General features: G+C 38.8%; 1 protein-coding gene across 1 annotated transcript in view; it reads right to left on the bottom strand.

Moving 5' to 3' along the window:
• Positions 1-4222: 4222 nt before the first annotated feature.
• CPB1 (carboxypeptidase B1) overlaps positions 4223-17181 on the bottom strand; it is a 33589-nt gene continuing 20630 nt past the window's right edge. The window contains exons 10-11 of the mRNA XM_047100244.1: positions 6346-6430; positions 4223-4524 (exon numbers count right to left, since the gene is read on the bottom strand). Coding sequence (XP_046956200.1) covers positions 4337-4524; positions 6346-6430 — 273 coding nt within the window. The 3' untranslated portion in view covers positions 4223-4336. The remainder of the gene's footprint in view (positions 4525-6345; positions 6431-17181) is intronic.

Below are 17181 nucleotides of genomic sequence, written 5' to 3'. Positions count from 1 at the left end.
ATTGTAACTTATCAAAACACAGAATATTTTGAATGTATTAAAAATACTATAACCTCAAAAACATTGATGTTTCGTCATCTGTGAAATGGAGATGCAAACTGGATTCTGGCAAGAGGCTGTGAAGGCTAAATGCGATACCATCTGTGAAGGACTTGGTGGATGGTAGGTGCAAAAAAATATGCCCGTGCCTTCTAAGCACTTGGTAAAAAGACTTACAGTTGGCCACTATCAACTGGAGTGTCAGTAAATATCATGTGCTGGGTGAAAGTGATGGCTGTGTTTTTTAGAGGTGAAATATCTTTCTGTTTTTGTTTTACTGGGGGCTACTTCAGGAAAGTTTTTTTATGTTACAGCTTTTCTTTTTGGAGTTTTATTTTCTGACTCTTCAAGTAATAAATTCCTACTGAAAATAATTGAGCAAAATACAGAAAATTTGAAGGAAGGTAGAAATCACCCTTAATCCTAGCATTCTTATATATTTTCTTAAAGCCATTTTTTGTGTGTGTGTGACTAGTTTTAAAACTGTAGAGAAGGCTTGTGTGTCTGTTTTTCAGGTTAAGTAGGAAGGATGCTTGTATTTTATTTGGAGGAAAGGATCCTGCCATCTCTCAGGCTAAGACTCTAATTATAAATAATCTTGGACTTCTTAATATCTGTTACATATTTCTGTTCCCTGTTTCTAGAATAGGACATTGACATGTGATGCTTTTTTTTTTTTTTAAGACTTCCAAATCCTCCCTGATTTAGCTAACCTCTAAAGAACAGATACAATAGATGGATTTCAAGAATATTCTGGAGCTGTTTCTCAGAACTGGTGTGATTTCTTGGCAGGCATAGTTCTGTATAATCTTGTATTATCGCCTCAAAATTTACAAAAGATCTTGGCACATGCATGGTATAGGATGAATAGCTATTGGACAGCGTGTCATTTTAGGATTGACTGTGTAAGGTGGTGTGATGTTTCATAGATCAAATTAATCTCTTTCGAAAGATTTAATGTTTAATGCCTCACACAACAAAAATTTTCCACCCTTCTGGATCTTTGAACTCCGTGGAGTTTTGCAGTAGTATATGCCTAGCTTCAGTTTAAAATATTGCTTTATTTTTTAAACTATGTATTTTGTGCATATATTTAAACATTATCACTATAAAAGATGTATCTTAGAAAATGAAAGTGAAGGGGCGCCTGGGTGGCGCAGTCGGTTAAGCGTCCGACTTCAGCCAGGTCACGATCTCGCGGTCCGTGAGTTCGAGCCCCGCGTCAGGCTCTGGGCTGATGGCTCAGAGCCTGGAGCCTGTTTCCGATTCTGTGTCTCCCTCTCTCTCTGCCCCTCCCCCGTTCATGCTCTGTCTCTCTCTGTCCCAAAAATAAATAAACGTTGAAAAAAAAAATTTAAAAAAAAAAAAGAAAATGAAAGTGAAGATTCTCTTGTGATTTTACTAGAGTCTTTCAAGTGATTCTCCAAATCAAATCCAAGACGCTTCTGGATTACCTTTAGATATATCATAAAGGATGTGTTGAAAGAAAAATGTGTTGCCTTTCATTGTGGATATTGAATATTGCAGCTTCCCTGCAAAATGCCGCAGAAATACTTGTCTTCATTCGTTGAAGGGAAGGTGGCATTTCTGGACAAAGATGTGGGTGTGTGATTCAGGCAGTGTGAGAGCTGGCTAGAGGGGGAGTGACCACCTGCTCAAATGAGGTGACCTAAGAGGCTCATCAAGACCCCATTTGGCCCCCAAATAACCTCATTGACCGTCATGATTCCTTCTGTTTTTCTTCTGTGCCTGAAATTTTCTTTTGATCAGCTCATATAGGTTATGTGGCAAAAACCGGTGACTACACGGGATGTTATTCTAGATACGTAGAATTCCCATATTCCAGACTTGCTGCTTTGGCAGGGTGAGAGCTTGGGACTGAGGAAGGACTCAGAGCCTGTCCTGGGATCTCGGTGTGGGAGAAATTTAAAGGAGGGAGGAGCAGAGGTGCCCTTACAGCCAGAGGCTTCTGGGTAGGCCGGTTTAGGCAGGAACCCTGGACAGTTTCTGGTCCACCTGGCAGGAGGTCATATGGTATTGCACTGGGAAGGTCTAAAGCAGAAATCTCTTTCTGTTTTTTTTCTCAGTTTAGCTTAAGCAAGTGGCACCCCTAGCCAGAGAGCTGTTGACTTTCAGTCAGCCAGAGGTATAGCAAAAATATTTCTGGTACGAGAAATCTTGGATACATGGGAATTTAAATGAGATCTTATTTGTGTATTTACTTTCCTAGTCCTTATTTGTCTTAAAAATTCCTTGGAATTTTTGACAATTTCTAATTTAAAGCACTTAATTTAGAGACTTTGGAGGGTTCTTTATGGTTTACACACATGACTTCTGAACTTTGGGTCACAGCATCCCTTAGTTTGAGGTCAGTGTTACTTGCTAGAGGTGGATTATGGGAGTGTTTTGTGGAACTACCTGTGGATTGAATGGTATACCTTCAGCAGTGTAACTTCACTTAGGTAACTGGCTGAGTTAGCTTTCTAATTCCCAACATGGATATAATTTAAACAACATGGGGGAAAGATAATTTAGCTAAATTACATCTATGTTTTTATTACTGCCAGTAGTGCTTGAGAATTCATGGGAATTTCTTTTTTTGCACTTACGTGTCTGTTTCTCTGCTTCTTTAAATGATGTATTACTAAATTATTTTGACGAGTATTGCTGGACGAATTGTAGCAGCAGCACTGCTACCACCTAGTGGACAATTAATGCAATTAATCATTCTTTGGCTTGACAACTTCGAAACACACCTCGGTGACTTCAAAGGGTTCTGGTTTTGAATAGAACAGGATCAAAAATATTTTAATATATTTTGCCAGATATGGAATCCTATTTTACTTGAATCCACACAGAAAGCAATTAGCTCATATTTTAAAGTTGAGTACTAAAGTAGATTATAAATTAAGAGATGCCTGCAAATTGTAACTAGATACCTATTATTATATTTTAAAATTTGAACTTCGCATAATACTCTCTAACATTACCATGTTCAGTTCCATTTCTGGGAAACTTCAAATCATGGAATAATTTTTGCCTCTTTTGTTTCAGGCCTAACAGGTGCACCCAGGGTTCCTGACACCCTCTTGTTTTATTTCCAACCTGCTTTCGACACCTTAGCTGGCTGGTGTTTTAAAAACTCTGGTCGTGTCATTTGCAATCTAATGTTTTCAATGGCTTCCCATTGTTCATATACTGATTTTTCTAAATCCTTAACCTCTTTGCTGTGCCTTATGGCCTTTACTTCCCTCCTCAGCCCCTGAATAAGCCCTTCTTTGCTCAACTCTCTAGGTTCCTCCCTCTCTGACTTTCTTCTTACAGGTTCTGAATAGTCACAGGGTTTGGAAGAGGCTCTCCCTTCCTCCAGCTACTTGTGACTTATTCTTCAAGTTCCAGCACTCCCTGAGAGAGCCTCCCCCCCGCCCCCCATCAGGGAGGTAGATCTTTTAAATGGTCTTTTTATGTAATTTGTCTAGCACTTACTTGCTTAGTGTAAATTAAATCATGAACTATTAAATAATTAGTTTAATAGGTAATTATTTCATGTCTGTCTTCCCAAATGTCCATTGAAGGCAGAAATGTCTTCCTTTTTCATTGCTCTGTCCCTGATTGCTTACCAAAGTGTTTGGCATGTAGTAGACAGTTCATAAAATAAATGAGCTGAGGGAAACCTGGGTGGCTCGGTTGGTTAAGCGTCTGACTCTTGGTTTTGACTCAGGTCATGATCTCACAGTTCGTGAGATTGAGCCCCGTGTTGGACTCCGTGCTGGCAGTGTGGAACCTGCTTGGGATTCCTCTCTCTCTCTCTGTCTCTCTCTCTCTCTCTTCCTCAAAATAAATAAACTTAGAAAAAAATAAATGAACTGAGATGAAATCTAAACCAAGATGAGGTCTTTCACCAAACTGAGTTTTCTTAAATTTCCCCTTATATTTCTCCTTCCTTAAATGCCCTCATTATAACCTGTGCATGTCTGCAGTCTTCCAGAGTTGGCAAATACCCTGAGGACTTTTAACTCCTATATGGCTGATCCTCATCAACACCCTGTGTGGCTTGCTTAGTCATTTGTTCACATCATTTCTTTTTTCTAAAGAAGTAGGCAATTTGTCAGGTTTTATAATTACAATAGATTCACTTTTATTATTACAAGTATTAAAAGATCCAAGTAGTTTAATAGACCGATAGCGTAAAAGAAAGATTAGGATCTGGAAAATTTACAGGAAACAAAAATAAGAGCTCAGGATTGAAAATAAATGAAGAGTGAGCACTTGGAAATAAGGCTGTCAGCATTTTCTACTAGTATGGATGTTCCATGACGTATCTGGCAAGATACTTGATGGCTAGCATCGTTTCTTCACAGGTTGGCCGAATCTGGGATTCAGGGAGGACAAAGCCATATCTGCCTTTATCCCGGAGTTCGAAGGTAAAAGAATATTTGATTCCTTGGTCATAAGCCCAGTCATCAGAGCCCCCAGCAGCAGGATCTGCAATGTGCAAACAGCAGAAAAACAGAAAAACAAAAAACCAAAAAACTTAAAATCCAGGAAGAAAATTAAAAAAACAAAAAAACACACACCATCTTTCATTTGTAATTACAACTGTTTTACAGGGCAAAATATTCTAGAAAACTGGATTATAAAGGCTATGGGGGTGTTTTAAAAACTCAGGACAATCTTACCTTTACGCTTGATTATAGTGGGAATGACATGTTTCATACTCCAGGAAGTATGTAATTTATAATATAATATAAACTTCCCACTGTGCTTGTATGCTATAGTAGACTATAACATATGTAATTTGTTGACAAAATATATATAGTTTCTGGAAAAAGAGTATTTGTGTCCTGGGAAAATAAGGTAAGCTTCGTGATGACTGGTGATAGGTGAGAACTCCAAATCCCGAGGAAACAGGGCTGAATGATGAAATTGGAGCATCTTGAGGGCAGTGCTGTGCCTTTATATTGGTTTCCTCAGGGCCTAGCATATGGCCTGGCATAGGTTGGGCATTTATTCAGCTATTCATTCAATAACAGTTATGATGTTACTGCCACGTGGATTTTATATTTATTCAGTCATTAGCTCATTTGTTCATTCATCCATTGATTAATTCATTAATACATTCTTTGATCTGTTTATTCCGTCAACAGTTGTACAGCCCTCACTGGGCAGCAGGCCACGGGCTGTACTCTGGAGGTGCCAGGATAGAGGCAAGATGTGACTTCTGCCCTCCGAGGTTTATGGTATAATGGAAAAAGAACCTTCATTGAATTAGTCTGAATAAAACATGCAAGAAATTCACAATATATGACTAAGTGGGCTATTTCTGTTGGAACCCTGTAAGAAAACAGTATGCCCCATATGATTCAGAGCAGTTGAAAAAAGTCCAAGAGTACAGAGAACTGTATTCAACATAAAACCTAAAAGAAAACAACAACCCAGGATTGGAGCCTCTCCAGCTGCACAGGAGGCCCTGTGATGACAGGACTGGCCCTTTTCCCTTGTATTTTTAGTCCTTTCAGATCTGGGGCAAAAAGAAGTCATGCACAGGCAAAGGAAAATAGAAGTAGAAGTGGAAAGTGGGGCCTGCAGGATGTGCCTTCCCAGTGACACTCAAACTCTGTAGCATCTAAGTGAAATCTGAACTCTGGGGTCCAGCCCCTACCGAACCCTCTTGCTGTGTGTCTCTTGACATTTGCTCTAACACACCGAGTGACTGGTCAGAGGGGCTCACATCTATCCCTGGAAAGTGGCTTGAGCCCGAATTAGCCCTTACACCTGCAGTCTGTTTAGTCAGGGAAACACTCCTTCTTATGCTTGTCTCCAGCAGTTGTCCTTCCAGGTAAAGCTTCTGAGTCATTCTCCTGGGAAGTCATCCCTGATACCATGGGATGGGCTATTTGGTCCTAGGTGGTGCTCCTTCTTTGCTCATCCTCTGTCCTAGCACTTAGCATCCCTATATTTAGTTTTCCTGCTTCCCTACTGTGGGTTCTTAGAAGACTGTGCTGATCCCCCCCGCCCTTCCCTTTCTCCTTCTCTCTTGCCTTCTCTCCATCCTTTCTTCTCTAGCACCTAGTGTGGGCCTGGCACATAGTAGTGGGAGCTCAATGGATGTTTATAGAGAGCAAATGTTTTTATGGGTTGAAAGGGATATTTTTTCCGAACAGAAAACTGACGACACGTTGTATAAAAAATTCACTGTCAGGCAAAAGCCACATGCTTCAGATGATCTAAGGAAAGTCTCTGGGAACCATTTGTCGCCTTTTTAGGCATGCGGTCTCTTTGCACAGTTCTGAAGCCAAGACTCACAGATTGTTGTAGCTCCTGGGCCATATGTGTACTTGGTGCCATACAGTGTGGCAAGTTCTTTTACGGTAGCTTTAGCCAGGGCATTCTGCAAAAGAACCAGCAGTTAGTCAGTAAATAAGTGAAAGCACACACTGACAAACAAACAAGTATCTGTACATTATTTTTAAGACATTGAAGAGACACAAGACACAGTTTGGGTTAGTTTTCTACTTACTCAGGGCCCATTCTGAGTTTTTAGCTGACCTAGTCACGTGATCCAAGTCATTCTTGGGTGAGGATGTCTTACCTCATGCCCTCTCCAGGCACTCACTCCGAGCTTCCCTCTGTTCCACACAGAACGTGTTGTGTTGTGGCAACACCATTTGCTGGCCTCTGAGTTCTCAGTGATTTTTTTCTGTCTTTTATCTCCATGTCTTCAGGGTCCAGGCCAAGGCTTACCACTTAGTGGTTGTCCAGGACCTAATTGTTGGAACTCTGAGGACAATTAGCACTCTTGCCCTCTTATTTAAGAATTAGGTCCTTACATTTATTTCAAATCATTGTTGCAGTAACCGGCAATAAGTTCTATTTTAGTTGGAGGACAATCTTTTACTTTCTTTTCTTTTTCATTTACATAGAACTTAGTGTGTCTTTTCCCCCAGGTATTCTTATTTAGACTTGTTAAACTTTTTTTTTTTAAACCTTAGTTCAGGCTAGAGAAATGAAGCTACAGTAATCTGTAACTGTCCCAGATATCACATTCATTGATACAGTAAAATGTCACTGTGTATGAAGAATTAGGCTATGTCTGAGGATTAGTGTGGCAAATCTGTATTGTCTCTGGTGCTTGTACAAAGAGAAAAGCTGGAGACAAGGAGGTCTTTGTGGTTGTGCAAAGAGGTTGTCTACCTAATGCAGGCAAACAAACAAATCAAATACGTACAAAGTAACCCCAAACAAAACAAAACAAAACAAAAACTACCTGGAAATGTGGTAGGTTATAAAGTCAAGATAAAATAGTATTATATGAGCTGGGGTATGAGTATTAAAAACTACACATATGAACGATTGGATATTCAATATAGTGTTTGCTGCCAGCATAGAGATTCTTAGGAATTGGCAGTTCCAGGGATGAGGGTGGTTCTGGCTTTGAAGATTTTTAGACTGAAGAATTAGACAACATCTATTTCAAAATGAAGAACATTCGAATTCCAGAATTTAAAAAAGTGGCAAGTATTAACGTGTGTGTGTGTGTGTGTGTGTGTGTTTTAGAAGCAGCATCGTTCTCTTCAAGGATCCACTGCTTTTCTGTTCCCCTGCACCCAACTACTCAAGGGCAAGGGCTCTATATCCCCAATCCTCCCTAACTCCCTAACATCCACTGACATACTGCATATTTAAATGAATCACTTGAAAAGGAAGGCCTGACTTGGCTGTCTTGGGAATAGATTTGAGAATCTGATTGTTTACTACAGAATTAGCCATAATTCATTCTGGTTATGAAACTAGCCATATTTCATACTTTGGCATCATGATTATGTCTCGTACATATGCTTGGAAAGCTGTGAGGTTGGTGATGAAATCAAAATACTCCGGGTATTGCAAAGTAGGAACTTCCCTTTGTCCTTGTTCTAATATCAAAACCAGTTTAGTGGTATCTTATGTCAAATTGACCAGGGCATGGCTATAAAACTTGAAGGTTCCAGCTCCTAAATTGCTAATGCTTTATCAACCAAGTGGTAAATTGGAAAATTTAAAAAGAATTATAAAATAGAATAATTCTATTTTTTTAGATTTTCTGGTTTGGTCCACTGAAATGGGGTAATCAGTTTCTTGGAACTAATTTATTGTTCTCAGAGTTTGCGGACAGTGACTTGAAACTTGTAGGGTTTCACTTCCCTTTTTTTCCCCACCTCGTAAACGAATATATGCTTTCTCTTACTGCATGGAATCTTTCACTGTTGTGGTCTAAATGTGTAGCCCTGTTGTTTGAATCTTGTTCTGACCAACATACTAGAGCCAGGTCTCGTCTCTACCCTCTAGTACAGGGCCTACTGCAGACTGAAATGAGAATAATCTATTCACAACTGCATAATGCTCAGAATAGATTTGAAACCATCTTTTACAGATGTGAAACATGGTGAGGTACTAATTATTTTTGGTAAGTAAATTGTATATTTTCTCCTCTTCTGTAATTTCATTAATTTGCATTCATCTGAGGATATCTGTAGTTACTTTTCTATAACGCAGAACCTCGGATCCTAAAGAACTCTTATTCCTTCCCTACTTACCTTTCTTAGGCTTTTCATCTGTTCTGAGTTTTTTTTTCCCCTGTCTTTAAGCCTTGAATTATTACTTTTAGCTAGAGATACAATTCTAATAAGTTCTGAGGGTCTCAGGTTCAGCATTATGACTATGATTAACAGTACCGTATTGTACTTGAAGGTTGCTATGAGAATAGAGCTTTAATGTTCTCACCATAACAACAAAGCAACAAAATAGCAACAGCAACAAAATGATAATTATGTGAAGTAAAGGATGTATTAGCTAATGTGGTGTCCATTTCCCAATGTATATGTATCAAATCAACACACTGTACCCCTTAAACCGATACAATGTTATATGTCAATTATATCTCAATAAAGCTGGAGAAATAAAGAAGTGTGATTCTTCGGGATTAGTTCCAAACATGAACAGTTATGAAGACTAGAGGAGATTTAAGACAAGAAGGTCACTGTCATTATCTATTAAACTCCTGAGTGCCTGTTGACCTTCAAGTCTCTTAATAAGGTTATTGGTATGACATAATATTTGAGTTATCTGACAAAACCGAAGGGGCCTACTTGTGATCTGTTCTCTCTTTTGACTTATCAACTTACCATTGTAGTCATGACTACCATTAGGGCCATACAAAAATGTGCAGTTTGCCTTTCCTCAAAGTGATAATAACCAAGTGCTTTCTAAGACTTCGTAAGCATCTTCTGGAAGCGGTTGTTCTGCCTTTGTTGCAGACCCCAATATCTCAGATTGATGTTAGTTTAAAAAGGATGTTAATTTGTTCCTGCCACTGGTGCACATTGCAGGAACCTTTAGTTTGTGTCAGCCTTTGCTCTCCTTGTCCTCAGTTGCTCTAACCTCTTGATACCTACTCATCACTCATCTTCTGAGTGTCACCTCATCACCACATCTCTCAGTGTCTTTCTCACCTTCTGTTGAAGTCCGGCCTCCTTTTGGGCATAGAGTGCGAGCTAGGCCCTCCCTCCTCTCCCAGTCTGCACCCCTTGCTGTGCATTCCTCTTCCTTCCGAGCTAGGTTTCCCTGAGCTACTTCTTACCCGTGCCTGCCTCTTCTTACCCCCATCACATTGGGTATCCTTCTCCCTTTGTTGAGGTTCTCTTCTCATCTTTGTTGATTTGGAGAATTACTGTTGTCCTTCCAGATTCAGTTTTAGTGTCACCTTCTCTGCGAAGTTGCCCCTGACTCTCTTAGAGAGCATTGGTTCACCCCTCTTTTGTGAAAGCTCATACCACTATCAGAGTTCCTGTCACTCTATTCTATAATGAATTGTTTTTTTGCATCTATTTGCCCCACCCCTCAGGCAAGCCCCCCTGTGGAAAGGGATTCTTGGCTATTTACTTTGTATCTGCAGCAGATTGTATAGCATCTAGCACATGGTTGGTTGATTGAGTCTTATCCTAGGACTTTGGGGCGTTACAGATGGGCCTGATTTGGGTGGGTGTGCAGGATGCTGAGCTCTGTAAAGGCTGGGACATGTGTGAGTGGAGATTGGGGATGTTTGTGGGGAGGGTGGTGTACCATGTAGTGATAGTTGATGGGTTGCCACAATTACACGATACGTCTGCTGTGCATTTTACTTATTTCTAGTAATTAAAAAAAAATGAAGTCTGTGGACCCTTTCTCTCAGCCTCTCCAAAGCTAAGAGACAAAAAAAAACAAAAACCCAGAACAGACATTAATTGACCAAAATATCATATTTTAAATTCCAATGATCTTAACAAAAATCCCTGGAATCAGTGTGGGTCTTTTCTTTTGAAGAGTTCAAATACTTTCACAAATGTTACTCATTTATCTTTCCAACACTATCTGTCCACATTTCATCAGCATAGAATTTTCTAGCAAAATGGAATGCCACGTGGGGCAGCACGCTCAGTGGGAATGTTCCAACCAAGCTGGGTGACTGACCCCAGCCAGGAATGGTAAAAGAGAGATAATTCCTGCATTCGCTAAAATGTTAGAGTGGTAACTCCTTTCCCTTGTACATTTCTGTAAAAAGGGACGAAGACAGCTGACGAAAGACCCGCAGAAGCAATAGCACATCAGAAAGCATGATCCACATCTTGAAACTCCAATTAAAGACTCTTTCTATACAACCTGTTATTTGAGGGACATCTTACATCCTTGCTCAATGGGTTCAAAATAAGAACTAACATTTACATAAAACCTTAGACTTTACAAAGAGCTCTTGATAAGAGCTAGATATTTTTATCCCCATTTTACAGATAAAAGAACTGAAACTCAGAGAGGATAAAAGAACTTTCCCAAGGGCATGCAGCCCCATAAGTGGCTGACTTGAGCTAGGTTCTTCTTGCTTTAAATCCTGTGCTCTTTTTCACTTCTCCTTGTGGCCTTCGAATACTTCAAAAGAAGTGTTGCTGGAGCTGGTTTTACCAATTGTAAAGAACAGAAGGAAGCTAAATATAAATCAGCCTCAGAGAAAACTTTGCTTTCAGTCAAGGCCAAACATGGCCAGCCTTTATTAATCCTTAGATATGAGTTTCCTACCATGTCTTATGCATGTTCTCTTTTGTCACCTGTTTTCTTAAAAAGAGGCCTTGGTCATAGAGCAAAAGACAGAGAGAGTCTAAAGTGTCACATCTAACTCAAAGCCCAAGAGACAAAAGACCAACTAGTGTAATGTTTCTCAGGCTCTGAGCTCCAGGGGGCTGGTAAGATGAATAAGGCGAGGGTGTTCTTTTCCACTGACCTGCGTTCCCAGATAACATGTGATCAGGAAGCCCCTGTCTCATGGCTGTGCCCATGGTCTTCACTGCAAGCCAGAGTCATGGGAGGCGGGGGGCTGCCTCTTCGGGTCTTCCGCTGGTCCATTATTCCAGTACAAGGAAACAAAAGTTCCAAACTGACTATGGGGTATAAGCCAATTCGAAGGAAATTTTCTCCAGAACTTTGTTTCTAACTGGAAGTTCTGAGTTTAATTATTCCTCTGGGTGAATACATGTGATAATGGAAGCATCAAAATGATCTTTAACTGCCGTTTCCTTCCTTCTGTTCTGTGATAATGGGTAACTTACACCAAGGGACCAATGAGGAATTTAACTTTTATAATTTTGATGCAAGAGGAGAAGCCTGCAAGGCCCACAGGCAGGCACTGAGGAGAAGGCCTTTGGGACTTGAAAAGACAAACATGTTTCTGAGAAAAACAGGAGGGTAAACAAGTGCAGGCTCTGGTTGCGAAGCCCGAGATTAGAGAAAGGCAAGGAGTTAGGGGAAAGGCTTGGCTTGGGAGAGCTGGGCCTGCCCGTCTTGGCAGAGCTCATGGGGAGAGTGGGAATGCTTGCACTGATGTAAAGCAGTTTTTTCTTTGGCTGATCTACATACATACTTTTCAGCTCTTTAAAATCAAGGAAAATGTGAAGGGTGAGTCAGCTGAAGTTGCAAAGTCTAGAGTATTTGTATGTGTATGTGTGTGTGTGTGTGTGTGTGTATGTGTGTAGGTGGTACTTCTTCCAAATAAATATTAAAAAATAAATGCTGTATAATGAGAATGTACTGTATCTTTTGCACTTCAGATTTGCAGAACACTATAAACTATTTGTGAGGAGGGTGAAAGCCAGGGGCCTTGAGCCAGGAATGTGACTTTGTTCTTATCTTAGTTTTAAAGCAGGGTTTCTCAACCTCAGCACTCTTGACATGTGGGCTGGATAATTCTTTGTTGTGGGGGCTGTCCTGTGCATTGTAGAATGTTTATCTGCATCCTCTGGCCTCTACCCACGAGATGCCTATAGCACTCCTACAGTTATGACAACCAAAAAATGCCTCTCCAACATTGCCAAATGTCTCCTAGGGGGTCGGCCACGGGGGGGGGGGGGCGCAAAACTAGTTTACAGGAAAGTCAGATAAAAGACATAATTATGGTAAACACGAGTGTATTTTAGAGACAAATTGAAAAGGAGGACAACCATTTTGAAGGTTCTCTGAATGCCTATCTTCTTTGCTGATGATAGTATAAGTGTCTCTTAAACACTGCTGCTAGGTCAATGCTGCTAAAATATCACTTTACTAGCCAGGCTGCCAGATTTAGCAAAAAATACAGAATGCCCCATTAAATTTAAATTTCAGATAAAGAGTGAATACTTCTTCAGTATAAGTCTGCAATATTTGGAAGATATGTACACTAAAAATTGTTATTTCTCTGAAATTCAAATCTAACTGGGAGTCCTGTATTTCAGTTCATATTTACCAGGTTACAGGCTCTAGGGCCTGCTATGACACAGGACTCATTGTGACATTTAAGTCCCTCCAAAATCTCCTTACCTCACTCCCGCTCTTCCTCCACAAGAACACTTGAAACAGGCTGATCCTTCTCCTTCCCTCTCCATTTTTCAGTGTCCTTCTTGCACATTTGTTGGCTCTTCTGTCTGCCTAAAATGCTCTCTTCAGCCCTCTGTCACCCAAACCCTGCCCATCCTTCAAGGCCCAGAATAAATTGTTTCTCCTTTCTATAACTTTCATTGAATAGCTTTATCACATATTACCATTTTCCTGCCCTGCATTCCTACTACTGTGCTTAGTTTGAAACTCCACATTCTGTACTTCTCTTGTATGGTTTCTGATATCTGAGTCTTAACATTTCAATAAGATCTGACGTTTCTGATAGCAAAAACCATGGTTTACGCTGAGCACTTGATAGGTACTCAGTGAAATTTTTGGTAATTACCTGATGAGCCATGTACTGACCAGGCCTCTGTAGGAGAACTTTAATAGGCCAAGAAGTCACTTAAAGTGTATAGTGATAAAACAACAACCAGTTTCTCTAATTAAATAAATTCTGCGGTTGTCATCTAATTTTTTTTTTTTTTTGTATTATAAGTGAAATTTAAAAGTTCTGAGAAAATACCTGAAGTGAATATTTTGTGTCTCAGGTCCTGGTCTGCCTTAGCTGCTGGTGGCCTTCCTGACAGTGGGACTATATCCTTGTCATTTTTGTTATTAGGCAGGGACGTGGGGACAGCTGTGATTGGGTATGCACATGGGCCTGCAATTATCCACCTTCTAATCACAGCATTTCTTCCCTCTGATTTTTATGTTTATCTCTAATCATGGTCTTGCTTTGTGCTCACATGCTTGGGTGGAGCAGTGGATTTCTATCTTGGTAGCTCATTAGCTAAAACTTTAATTAAGAGGTAGTGAAGTGCCATTGGACTAGAAGGTGTTAGGCTTTAGGAATGGATTCTTCTCTTTCGGTCAAGTTTAATAATTTTTCAGAAAGACTGTCATCTTTCTCCTGGTTAGAGAGTATATGCCCCTGAAAGTATGGGCTAGAGTCATAAAGACTGGGCCCTGAGGTTAGGCATCTCAGCTGACCAGTGTAAATTCTTAGCAGTATCCAGGCACAGAGGTAATAATGTGTTTGTGGGAAGAAAGGCAATTTGATGAATGTTCTGCAAAATGGCTACATGGGCTACCCATTGTGTGGGTGTCTCTGGAAATTGGGGCAGTCTAGGAAGTCCTTCAGGATCCAATAGCTCTAGGCCCAAGGCTGTCTCTACTACTGGTGTTGGCTTAGCAAAACCTTCATTATTGCAGCTGGTAAATGAGAAAGCAGAACCAGAGAAATTTCAAGATTTCCAGCTGTAAAGTTCCATGCTTCTAATGTAGAAACGTGGTGTGAGAGGTATGTCCTGGCACCTTTGTGTGGTGCATATCAGTTTCCAGTTTGGTCAGTCTGGGGAACGGGTCAAGATACTTAATTGACCAGTTATTATTCTGGGTTCCTGCTTTTGGACTTAGAAATGGTATTATGATAATAATAATAATTATTATTAATAGTGCCACATAGGCCCTTTTTGGGGGGGGGGGAGATGGACCAAAGATTTGGAGTTTCTTCCCTGCTCAGTAAATGCAAAGATACAGTTTTGAAAACCTTTTCAATTAATTCTCCTAGTTTTTATTTACTCTGACAATAAAGAGGTCATACAATCCAGCATTTCATTACCTTTTAGAATTTTGGGAATGTAATTATATTCTTTTTGTGGGCCTTAAAACTTCCTTTGATGATAGTGATAGCTTCATATTGAATAAGTCAACACCGAGGAACTGGATAGTGTATGAAGCCATTGGAAACTCACAGTGCACTTTGTATTCTTTCTTTAAATAATGTAGTATGTGTAAAAGCAGTTAGCAAACTGGAAAGCATTATACATGTAAGATATTTTTATGATTCTTCATATTTTTTACTGATCTGTAGACATATTTTTTGGTAGCTTTCTTTGTAATTCATGCTATTACTTCTCTTGTTCTTTTACTTCATTGGTCTTGTGCATTCTCTGAAGGTTGTCTCATGATATGAATAATTGTCAGGCAATCACATGTAACATCTTTCAGAAATGAAGCCACATACATTTTTGTCATGACTCAGATATCAAAGATTGCCGTGTGTCCTAAATTTGCGCTGAGAATTCTAATATAGGTGCAGGATAATTTCCTTCAGTTTACAGTCTTATTCTCCTTGAAGCATTTTTTTTTTGCTACAAATATAATCTTGTAAGTTTTATAAATGTAAAGATAAATAAGAATCATATCCATATCTGTGCACTCAATTCTGTGTAAGACAAAGTCCACTTTAAGAAATTCTAAGTTATTTATAATGTGGTATGCCAAGAATTCATCTTGTTAATCTTTTCCTACCTTTAGTTTTCTATAGCGGGATCACATTTTTTTCTAGCTGAGAATTAATTTAAAAGCACTAGATTTGGATGGAACATTTACTGTACCCAGATCAAGACTTCTACTTTTTGTTCTTAATATCCTCATTACAAATAAAAACTGTGAAAAAGCCAACATTTTTCTTTATGAGAGACTCAGATTCTTTTTTGGCTATGTGTATTTACTCATTAACACTACAGTTATGAGTTGCTCTAGCAGAATGTACTTAAGAAGTTAGTGAATTGGAATTATGCAAAATAAGAAAATGATGGAAAGGATCTCTAGTTATTCAAAAGATTTAAGTTATTTTGGGGTGCTGGATTAAATTCAGATTCCCAATGAATCAAATAATCAAATTAACATTCACTTTAGATTTTACTAGTGACGCTTAAGTATTTCTTTTAAGACGCTAGGCAAAAGCTTAATCATAGAAAAAAATGATTGGAAATTAAAGTAACTTTTAAATCAATTACTGTGATATAAGTACAATTAAATTTGCAGTTCAGCCACCTATCTTGCCATGCTCAGAAAGGGTAAGAAGTAGCATATACTTTTTCTTGAATTTATTGGTTTTGTGAATATAAAAGTAAACATCCAACATAAGATTATTTTATGGTTTGTATTTTTTGTATTGTTTGTATTTTTGTATCCAGATTATGAATATTTTACTGGATATAATTCTGTTTATTCCAATTCTTTGTTAATTAGAATTAACTTATTCCCCAATAAGAAAAAGTATTGATGATTTGTGAAGCAGCTCATTTCCAAAGAACACTTTAAAATTTTTCTGTTAGCATTAGTCTTTTAGAATTTGGGTTTAAAACTGGATATATTAAGCAAACTGGATATATTGATTATTGTTACACTTAATATGGCTTTGTCTTTTTCTTTTCTGATGTGGCACAGTTTAAGCATATTCACATGAATAAAGCAAACAACATAGCCCCACCTTCTTTCCTCAGGGACTGAAATCTGGGATTGAAATGAGGATCTGACCACACCCATCTCTGGGATAGCAGGACTGTGAGTGCCCACTGGGAACACTTAACAGATGGAGCATAATTGGAAAATTGAAATAGTTAATGGTTCCAGCTAATGATGTTTTCCTTTGTTTTTTTGGCTGTGGACAGGGAAAATGGGAAGCTTTTTGAAAAATAGATTTTTTTTTTTTAATGAAAAGGACCTAGTTTTCTAAGAGCCTGAGTTATTTTCCCGTTTTGCTCTTCACAAAATATTTATAGTATTACATACTTTATTTGGTCTCTGAAAGACTGAAAGTACAAAACAACAGTTTCCAGTTGTTAAAGTCACTGGCTCTTCAAATTTATGCATTTAGGTAAGCCAAATATCTATGTCATTGTCTAAGTGGGACCCCCCCCTTTATTTTTTGGCATAACTCAAATGCTTTAAATCTTACACTTGTTCTTAAGGTCATTGGTCCCAACTTATGGCAACCAGATGTTTCATAAACTAGAAAATATTGTTTGAAGGATTCAAACCTGCTGACTTTAAAAAATTATGCATTGATATATGATATTTGTTAATGTGAATGTTATAAAATTCTTATATTATTTGACGTTTCATGTGGTTATATCATGATTTTCTAACAAGATTGCGTTTTTTTGTGTCATAGACACTTAAATATTTTTTTGCATTATTTCCTGTATCTAGGAAGTACCCATTCATACTATTCATTCATTGATTGCTTTACTACTGTGTCTCATGTAATCAAACAGTGGAATAAGCAATTTTAAGATCTTATCACTTAACCCAGTATCAACCAAATATGCCAAATTCCTAATGACATCTGCCATGCTCTGCCTATGTCAGATCCAGTTCAAGGCAACTTGACAGAATTGACTTTCTGTTTGTGTGTGAGATGAAGCAACCTTG

The sequence above is a fragment of the Lynx rufus genome, unplaced genomic scaffold (genome assembly GCF_022079265.1).
Source record: "Lynx rufus isolate CCGP_SWC_20201006 ecotype Redwood Valley unplaced genomic scaffold, mLynRuf1.p SCAF_5, whole genome shotgun sequence".
In the NCBI taxonomy this organism is placed as follows: Eukaryota; Metazoa; Chordata; class Mammalia; order Carnivora; family Felidae; genus Lynx; species Lynx rufus.
This window is presented reverse-complemented; position numbering and strand designations above follow the sequence as displayed.